General features: G+C 34.5%; 1 protein-coding gene across 1 annotated transcript in view; it reads right to left on the bottom strand.

The window, feature by feature from the left end:
- Positions 1 to 859: 859 nt before the first annotated feature.
- The window catches only part of SPTLC1 (serine palmitoyltransferase long chain base subunit 1), a 33,191-nt gene continuing 23,257 nt past the window's right edge, over positions 860 to 10,793 (bottom strand). Inside the window, exons 10-16 of the mRNA XM_054003602.1 lie at positions 9,594 to 9,689; positions 9,215 to 9,311; positions 7,654 to 7,708; positions 5,959 to 6,076; positions 5,064 to 5,137; positions 2,552 to 4,543; positions 860 to 1,146 (exon numbers count right to left, since the gene is read on the bottom strand). Coding sequence (XP_053859577.1) covers positions 4,450 to 4,543; positions 5,064 to 5,137; positions 5,959 to 6,076; positions 7,654 to 7,708; positions 9,215 to 9,311; positions 9,594 to 9,689 — 534 coding nt within the window. The 3' untranslated portion in view covers positions 860 to 1,146; positions 2,552 to 4,449. The remainder of the gene's footprint in view (positions 1,147 to 2,551; positions 4,544 to 5,063; positions 5,138 to 5,958; positions 6,077 to 7,653; positions 7,709 to 9,214; positions 9,312 to 9,593; positions 9,690 to 10,793) is intronic.

Below are 10,793 nucleotides of genomic sequence, written 5' to 3'. Positions count from 1 at the left end.
ATGATTCTATTGCCCTTCTGTTCTTCATGTGGCTTTTTGTGAAGAAAGCTTCTGCCATCTTTGTAGACACTGTTCAAGAACTGGAAAAATTGTCCTCCAGTTTCTCCTTCTTCACAGGGCATGTTCTCCAGCTCTTTGGTCATATTTATGGTCCTCCTTTGGACCTTCTCCAATCTGTCCTGGTCCTCCTTGAATTGTGGATACCAGAAAGGGAGCACAGTCTGACAAATGCTGATTAGAGTGAGACAATCACTTATTTTTGGCCTACATAAAATATAAGTTAAACAGTGGATTACGTATTTCCAATTCTGCTTAACCTGGTCCTTCGACTCCAATACTTACTAGTTTTTGCCAGCTCAGAATTCTCTGCTGGAAAATACAACTCCATTATACAAACAGCATACTGAGCAAAGTGGTAACACCTCTAATAGCAGAGGAAAATAGAGGAATCTTATCCATAAAATATGGTAGTCAAAACTGCAGTATTTTATTCAGTAATGGTGTCTCAAAGTTGGGGCATATGTCATCTGAACTCAAGTTTGTTGGTACACCAGAAATTCTATTCTGAGTCAAAATAAAACTGTATCTGGTCCAGTGTGTAGCTTCCAATAGTGGTTTTCAGCAACGGTGTGCTACCAAAGTATTAGAATTTGGACATGTAGAAACTGTCCTTCCCTGATAGGTACTTTTCAGCAGATTTAGTAGCTTCTGTGACTTCTATTATGCATATTTTGCAATTACCTACTACACAATGGACAGGAAACCAAAATTTGGAAAATCTATCAACAGCAAGATCAAGGTAAGCCCATTACCTTATTACCATGAAAACTGCCAAAGAACATAAAAACACAAGAAAAAATGTTATCCAGACATTTCCATTTATTAGGACACTGAAACAGTTTAATGTATAAATGCTTTGTGTTAGTTGTAAATATTTCCTCTGTTTAAGCAGCATTTACAGTTCTGTACATTTACATGTGGACTTCTCTAGTCATCTTAAGATGCAAGACACTTTTGTGGTAGCAACTTCATAGATCAGTGAATGCCAACACTCCACAACCCTGTATAAAATAATAAAGTCCAGATGGAGTGACAGAAAGGAGACAGTACACCATTCTGTGCATTGACTGGGTTCATATTTCAAAACTGAAAAAAAATAAAATCAAAGTTATTCAGCCATACGTCTCTTTCTTTCTTAATACCCTCCTTATGCATTTCACCTCCTATTCAAAAATAATGATTACTATAATAAACAGAAAAGGCATCTGTAGTTTTTCCTATAAAAACCATGAAACTACACAAATAGCAATCAATTCTTTTTAAATATTCAAGGAAAATAAATCTCTTTGTTTAAAATACGAATATATATAATGTAGACACGTTTCTTCAACATAAAATATTTTGAAAGTATAAATTCATCAAGACAATTTCAATAAATGACCAACTGTTTACAGTTAAATGCCCTCCTTCTCAACTATCAGATATTAATAGTCAATTTTAAAAAACTAACAAAATTTATTTTTCTTCACTATTTAAAATACTGGATTTATTATCCACTTATTGAAACGCTGTTCCAAGTATGTGGCAAAGTGAAATACATAAATTAATTGAAACAAAATTTATTTTCAAAAGATACTTTGAAGTTTGGGATAAGGTCCTTGCGTTTGATTCATCTCACAGTATCCTACTTAATAGGTTTACACTGAACTCCAGTCTCATGCCCACATCTGAAGAAATGGATGGAAAAATACCAATTCATCCAAATGTAACTACAAAGCAACTAACACAAATTTGTTAATATATTTATCAGCCAAGAGCACTGGGCAGTTAAGCACCTTAACAGGCTTCTGATTTTTCAAATGTCAGCAGTTTAATCAGAATCACCTGCTGTCTCCTAACCCCAATCCACATTTTTTCCCCAGAGCCACCCATTTCTTCATCTGCTTGCCATGACAGAGACAGTTATAAAAAAAGTCAAAATGAAGAGGAGCCAGATATGCTTAAACTGATCAGGGATATCCTTCTCCAATAGTTGCATCTCAAAAGTATCTTAATTTCTTACAGAGACCGCACATGTAACCTGTCAGTAAAACATGTACTACAAAGCACTTCAGCTGCTATCAACCAAGGTATTCACTTTACTGTGACCTAAGTGCTTCTTTCCTATACACTGGTAAACAATAATAAAGGATTAAGGCAGTTTTACCAATGTTTTAATGGTGGGTGCATGCTTGTAAAATGAATCAAATTATGGCATTTCTTAGCAATATTTTTGAACTTTTATATCATCAGAACTACTTAGTCACAGATTTGAAATCACTAGAAATTTCACTCTGCTTCTACCTTAGCTGTCATCACTTCATTTAAAAGCAAGAATACCCAACAAACCAAGAACAAAAATAACAACTCAATCCATGTATCTAAAAATTATTACTAGTTCTCTAAGCACAACAGAAATTCCACCCCATTTGCAGACAATCTAAAATAAAATGAGAGAATTAAATATAGATTCTGCAACCTAGGATTTCAATGCCAATGGTTATTTGCTTACCTTCCCAGGCTTATCTTAACTCCAAAACCATTTAATATGCTGCACTGGAATCGAAGTACCTAATTTTTTCCAAATTTATACATCAAAGGCTGGACTTCATTCGAATTTGCAGGTTTCAATTATCCAGCCAAAAACGGCTCAAAAGCTCAAAGTAGAGGCATAACATTTAATTTCCATTTCTTGCAGTGTCTGAGGGTCTTCAAGATGACTATTCTGCACTTCAGTTCCCGTCTGTAACATGGGAGCCAGTCTCATTCTGCACATTTTTTTCTCTTCTAAATTGTTGGCTTCTCACTGGCTTTTACTCACAGTTAACAGAGAAAACATAATGTCATTGAAATAGGGATTCTCTTTCACACTGGGATGAAGGTTTTACTACATGGCACAGATAATGATTTGACTACTTCAAATGTCAAGCAACAATCACAGAAGTGCCCCAACACAACTTTAGGTGTTCTATCTGAAGGTACACAGATGAAAAGTTTTGAAAGCCAATGTAGAAACACTCTCTGTAAACTGGAGGCAGCATAGACTATGCTTACCTAATGTAGAATATTTAACAATATATGGTTGACCATGCTACAAAATCCAATTGTGTAAGTAAAAATCTGAATCAAACTTTAACAATGATGTTTCTCAAAATTAGTCCTGTAATCCTTGTAGTAGCAACCAAAAAGGCACAAAAGTACAAAACAACTCAACACATACTAGGCAGAATACAAAAATTTCAGAAAGGCATTCTTAAAGCAAAATTGTGAAATAAAAAGCTGTATATTTTGATTTATAAAAAATACATAGCTCCTTACCAGTTTCCTGATTGAAGTAAAGTGTCCATACATGTAACGTCCATCTGTGCTTACTTAAAATCCTGACAGCACAACTTCCAAACATTACTTTCAACTTGTGAATTTTATGTGCACAGATTGACTTGTGTTTCAGTAGTATATGTACCATCTAAACTCTCAGTAGCTATGTGTAAATCTTCCCTTCTCAGGTATAGATATTTTCAGGTAAAACGAAGCACATATAATTTTTGTGCTTCAAAGTAGCTTGACTAAGCTAGTATTTAGTTGCTGTTTCAAAACCTTGGTTCATTTTCCATGTTGCCTATTACTCCTCTTCAAGACTGGTACAAAGCTCCTTTATCTGAACATACTATACTGGAATTACATCAGTTTCACAATTCAGAGGTTTGAATTTAGATATTTTAAAGATAATAGTATAAAAACTTCACCCATAATATCAAATATGCATATAATTATATATGGAATGCAAAAATTAAATAGTATTTGATATGAATTTACTGTTTGGCCAGGCTTTCTTAAAACCTGGCTGCCAAAAATGTTTAGAGAAAGATACATAAGCAAAAAGAATTGAAGGTCCTCCCTCCTATAGTTCAATAACATACGACATAATATAGCACAAAATTATATCTTAATGTGTTTTCCTTTTGGTAATATTAAGAACAGTGTATTTTCATTTGGAAGGTGGGGAAGGATAATTCTTTGAAATTTATTTGAAGTTCCCACATTCTGAGAAAATACAACACATTTTACATGGTTTGGGGTGAAACTGAATATTTATACACATTTTTGAGAACATTTAAGGGTTTGAGGAAATAAATTTAGAACTTTTTACACTAACTTATGAAAGAGTCATGAATTCCATAGTGATACCCCATTTTAAGTAATGCGCGTTTGGCAGAGTTTGAATTGGAACAACACTGTGTCAGTCACCAACTCCAAAATTCAGCATTCTTCCCCTCACTCATTTGTATCACTCTAGAACAATTTTGTTAGTCAGCTTTCAATGCCATCAGTGGAAGAATCTGGAAGTCACTATACAGTGTAAAACACTTATCCTGATAACATGGGAAAGAGGAATCCAGAAACAGCAGTCTAATTCAACACAGACTGTGCAGCTTCCTTAAGAAGTGATGCAGCTTTGTCCAGTTCTTGTTCTGTTTGTTCCACTGTTATCACTACTCGTATACTAGAAAAAATAAAACCAAAACACACAGTGTAAACTTTACTCCTAGCCTTCCGCTTAGAATTGTTTTTACTAATTTCAACACATTGAGATCACTATCTGTAGGGAAATTATTACGAATTCAAATTCAACCAGAAAAAAGACACATGACTAAACAGATGTGATCAGACTACTTTTGCCCCCTCTCTGCCACCCCACCATCCACACTGCAGAAATCTGTTATCTTTTTTACCTACACAGTTAATTTTTCTCATGGAAACATGAGCTAACATGTAGCTAACATGTAGCTAACAGGCTACATGCTGATCCCCAAGATACAGGTAGTTTTGATACAGTTATTTCATTCAGGTAGTAGCAACCTGTAACAGTCACTGAAAATATACCTCAAAACTGGAGCCTGTCCCATTTTTCCAAGAACTAACTATTCAATCCAATCTACTGAACAGAACTCCATTGTTGTGGAGATGGAAAAGAGATGGCCACAGCCAAATAAAATCAAGTAATACATTAACTTTCTGCTAACCTGGGTGGAGGAAGACATTTTTCTTCTTTCTCCAGATAGCGAGCCTGTGTTAACGCAATACCACTATTCATGCACTACAAATAAAGAAAATACAGCAAATCAGCCTGGAAATTTCTGATGGCATATCCTTTTGATTACCAAATACATATAACTAACTTCTATTAATCTGCTGTCAAGATAAATGCAAGGTGTTTTCCAAATGGAGGTTATGAAGGTTGTGCAAAATCATCTTTTAATTTCAATACAGCTTTAACACATAAGACAGTTTAGGGTGCAGTGCCTTCAGTTTTCACCTCCATGTAATCAGGCAAACATACCAGATTTTTCAGGCAATTAAATAATATTTAAGCATATTTTCAAGGAAATTAACTCCAGAATTTCTTTTTGTAGCGTAGTCTTGTTTACCTGCCACCTGATATATAAAGATATATCCACCCTCACTTCTTCATGTGGGACAAAAAGAATGAATGTGTGTTAAAGAAGAGAAAAATACTGTACATAGAATTTGAGATTGTTCACACATAAAAACAGCAAATTCATGGACTCAAAGAAGCAAAAGTTGACCTTAAATGGTTAAAATGCACCTACAGAACACTTTTCTTATTAACATAAAAGTTGTCTAAGCAACAGTTTTATATGCAGATTTGAGCATTAAAACAGATAACTATTTCCTGAACTAAATAGTATAATATATATTTTTTAATCCAGAGCTACAGACTTAACTATAGGCATCAAGAAATGGTTGGAACTTGATCTTTAACAGAGCCATATAATCAGCACAGAAACTAAGTTTCAACAAGTTACCCAACAAGCCCAACAAGTTACCCAACTACCCTTCCTTCATTATTAACATACAAAGGAAATGATATATTTTAATTACTATGGAGACACTTACATAATCCACAACTCTTTTGAGTAACTTCACATCATTTTCTCGAGATCCACAGCTCTCCTCCAACTGTAAGTGCAATGCTGGAGAAAAAGATTCTCCCACTACTTTTAAACCAGAAATCCTAAAACAAATAAAAAGCCTTTGATGTACATTCTCCTTGAATATATGTTGAAGTTCTAGATAATAAGTGTTTCTCCTTTCCAGGTGGTGAGAAAAGACGGATATTTCACTTTACTAATACTAATGCAGACAAAACATATGTGCATTTCAGTTTTCATTACATAAAGACAACAAAGTTATCAAGCAAATGTTTTTCTAAGGAGTTTCAGTAAGTTTGTATAACAATAGTTACTCATCCTTTTGCAAAAAGGATTAATAATTCAGAAATTCTTAAAGAATCATTATGAAGATGTAAGATAAATGTCTGTTGGGCATGTAATTTGCTGATAATCCAGCTAGCTAGGTCATCTTTTTATCACTTAAGGGATAAGAAAAAACAAACGGTTTGCTGGGGGGTTTTTCAAGATTTGTCAAGATTTATGATTTTAAACTATTTCCTGTAAAAACTCTTTACAGCACCATCTGTCACTTAGTCAGAAGGTCCTCTAAATTTAGTTATATGACTATAATTGTTCCCACATCTATACATAGGAACAGTTGTTAATTAGGTTTCTAGAATTTGACTGAATGACTGACATTTGATCGTCATTGTCCTGACACATCACACACATTTAGGATTGAGTTATTCCCATCCAAAAAATTTGTATTCAATATCCAAGTAAGACCTCTGGTCCCCAAAATTAACAGGTCATATAAACGCATATCAATTATCAGGTGTAATTCTGAATTCTAGACTTTGATAATAAGCTTGCCTAATATTTTAAGACGATCAGGCTCATTTGATGGTAGCATCATTCCAAAGAAACTAGTATAATCAATCATGCATTAAAGATTTGTATGCGTGTTTTTAAAGGTTATTAATTTCTGTAATATGCAACACAAAATTGTTGAGGAAGAAGAATTGTAAATAACAATTCCACAATTACTGCACATTAAATGGCTGTTGAATATCACAGCAATTTCTCAATATTTTTAGTATCAAAACCTGACAGATAAAAAAGCAGTTAGTCCGTATACCTATCTTTTAAAACAGCATAGTATAAAATTTTAAACCTTATTTTTCAGATAAATCCTAGCAATTTTCTCTGTGCCTCCAGAACAGCAGGAAATTTATTATAATTTAACATTCAAGTAAAATACACAATATTGTATTCAAGGTGATTGAAAGGTGCATTGAGTTGTCTGAAAGAGTATCTACTAAGCTTCATTCCAAATGCTTTTATTTATTTATTTTTATTTTCAAAATGCTTATCAATACTTTGTGTCATTGAGAGCTATCACACTCTCCTAAAGATTTTTATGTGTGAGATTGAAGCCTTCCTCAATAGCCTTAAGGTATAATCTAATTTCAAAACCTGTAAAGGATTTTAAAAACTTGGACTCTTTTTAGCAGCATAACTGAGACAGTTGGGAAAAAATAATTTTTCTCCTTTAATGCATAAACAATTTGAGTGTACATATCCCAGTCTAAGCATCTGTAAAACCAGAGACAGATTTGGGAAAGAAGAGATTCTTTGACATTCACATTATAAAGGCATAGCCAAATAAAAGCCAAAAAGCCCCAAACCCCACACTTACCCCTGTAAAGCTTTGTGAATCCGTTCACATTTAGCCCGGAGAGTCTGAAAAATATCTATACACAAACAACAACAACAAAACAAAACAACACAAAAAAACCAAAACAAAACAACAACAAAAAAAAAGGCTTAGATTTCCTGTTTCTACTTTACATTATTCTAAGCTTTCAAATATAGCATTTGGAATCAAACTAAGGTATGTATATCCATTGAATTAGTAAGTCTCTTTACTACTCTTCTTAATGCTCCCGATTCCTATTTCTGCCAGGAAATGGCAAGCTTTTAAGTCCTGACAAATGCACTACTTTCCTTTATCTCATTACTCCAGCTGCATATGGAGCTGCTGCTGTTCATGACCATATGGAAGGGATGACATAAACACTTTGTAATGGGACTGAAATGGCAGGTCCAATTTATAAAAATCCATAAATATCTATTGCCATGCAGACTCTGCTTGTTGAGCCTTTTCCCAATTCACTGCAGATTCTTTAAGAGAAAACTGACTCCTGGATTTGCAAACTGTGGCTCTTTTCCTTGGTGAAGGCTAACCCTACACTACACCTAACAATCCTTTCACTTACTCTTAATTTTTTCTTGATTCTATTTCACTTCAGACAACTGGGCGTGGGCTACCCAGTCATTTTTATTTATTTGTCACAAATTAAATACTTTATCTCTGCAGATGTCTTCCAATCTGTTGACAGAAATGAAGGTTAAAACCAAATCTACACAATTTCACAATTTGGCCTATTTTGTCCTCATGTGCCTCTCTCCAATTCCTTAAAAAAAGAAAGGAAAAAAACCAGAAAACTTTCCCAGGTGTTTTAGTGGCTGGGATTTGGCACTGCTGTGGTCTGGCATCAATTCCTGTCAGCAAAAAGATTTTTCAAGGCTGGGTTGGATAGAGCTCCTGGTCTACGTGTCCCTGCCAATGGCAGGGGTGTTGAAACTAGATGGTCTTTAAGGGCTTTTGTAATTGATTCCTATAGCAGAATCTTCTGCCTGCCAACTTTATAGAAATGCCCTGTATTTGGTCCTGCAAATCAAAGGCAGTTTGCACCCTGATCATTCCTGAATGCTCTGAAGGCTTCAGGCTCCTGCCTGAATGCTTAACTAGAGAAGGAAAAAAACTCTAATTATATTGCAAGTGGAAGGGAGAGGGCTGCTCTGTCCTGAGGAAATATATTACCATTTTTTTCTACTTAACTTTCTATTCCTTCATTTGTGCTGAAGGAATATGTTTTTAAGAAGAGGCAAAGAGGCATACCACTGATCTAAACAGCAGAATAAAAATTTCTTATTTGCTTTTTAAAAACCATCTGTGTCCCTCTTAGCCTCAAATAACTTGCTTATTTTCAGCTAGAAGACAGAAAGGGATGGAAACACTGAAGAAAAGCTGAGTGGGAAAAACCATGAAGAAAAAAACACGCATGTAAAATTTATTAGCAAAAAAATAAGAGGACATCAGAGTAAAAAGGTGAGGAATCAAAGCAGGGAGAAGTACAAGTTATTAGTTTGGGGTGAAGAAAGACTGAAGGATAACATTGTCCTGAATTAAGTACCTGGATTATCCTCCATAATATTCAGAGCCTCAATAGCAGCAGCAGCTAACAAAGGAGGTAGGGAGGCAGAAAAGCAATAGCCTTGACCAGATAATCGCTATGGGAGAAAAGGAAAAAAAAATATAATAATGTAGACAATGTTTTAAAAGTTAATTCATGTACATATTAAAAACCTCTCCTCCACACCTACAGGTACATGTAAGGATTTAAAAGTAGGCCTCCAATTTATCTACAGTATTTCACAGGAACCAGACAGTTTCTGTGTAGAATCAAATACAGCATAATCACCTACATCATACTTGCAAATGGATATTAATAATTAACTCTACATATAAGTAACTAATAGTGCCATACTAATTATAAAAGAGATCTGTCTTACCTGATGGTCAATAATAAAAGACCTTCCACAGCAAAATCCACCAATAGAAGCCAGTGAATTTTCCATGTTTGCACTAATAAGATCTATATCATCAATCTGTCAGTTAAATTAACAAATTATTAAAATATGCTTTTGATTGCATCAGGACTATAAGTTAATCTATTAAAGATACATCTGGTTTCATATTACCATGACTACTAGAGAAGATTCACCAAACCATGACATAATGAAATGAAAGTACAACTGAAATAATAATTTTAACCAAGCGAGAAAGGACATTTCAGAAATTGAGATTTATGGACCTGTAAATAAATTGCATTGATCTCTCTCTTCCAGGCACTGCAATGTGAAGAACACAAACAGATATAACAAATTATTTAGATGCTAGTGATATTTCCACAATGCAGTCAGTGTGGCAGTGTCCTTTAAAAGTATAAGTAGCCCCACTGTAGTCATTAGGAGGTAGAATGTGATAAAAATTAAGCATAAATCTAATTAAAATAGAACATTAGAGACCCAATTGTGTTATTTCACTTGTTAGTTACAAATCTTTTCTTTTGCCAGGCTTCAAAAATTTTGCCTGTAAATGAATTTAATATAAAAGTCAATTAATTGGAAAGGATGTAACATAGCTAATTAGCTGCTATCAGCTAATCAGATAGCACTTGGCATGTATCATAGTAACACTCTTTCCTTTTCTAAATTTAGCTTCTCTTTTCCATGTTTGGTATTAAGTGAAATCAACAGGACAAAGGGGAAGACAGAATGAGTTTTCTGAATGTGTTTTTTCACTTCCAAGCTGAATACAGACACTGTGAGAATGAAGTGAAAGATGCTCCACACTGGAACACTGGCAAACAAAAAGCACTTCTTCCTTCCCCTCAGCTCAAGGGACTGAGGTAGTAAGCAGGTGCAAGGATACCATTTTGGATTTCCAAAGTACTCCTCGGCTGCGTAAACACTGCGAAAAGTAGACCCTTGGAAAAATAGTTTGGCTGAATCTGCTGGTAAAGTACTATAATAAGACCTTTGAAAGAACCATCAGAAGTTTTAACTTATTTTTCCCCACTGGAGTAAAAGGCAATAGAGCAAAATAGGATGGCTATATACTGCAAAGATTTTTCTTATTTACTCCAAGACCTCAAATATTTCTGTGCCAGAGTGACACTTATAAGTGTAAGTAGCTGGAAAAGACAGTAT

Source organism: Vidua macroura, chromosome Z, assembly GCF_024509145.1.
Source record: "Vidua macroura isolate BioBank_ID:100142 chromosome Z, ASM2450914v1, whole genome shotgun sequence".
Classification (NCBI taxonomy): domain Eukaryota; kingdom Metazoa; phylum Chordata; class Aves; order Passeriformes; family Viduidae; genus Vidua; species Vidua macroura.
This window is presented reverse-complemented; position numbering and strand designations above follow the sequence as displayed.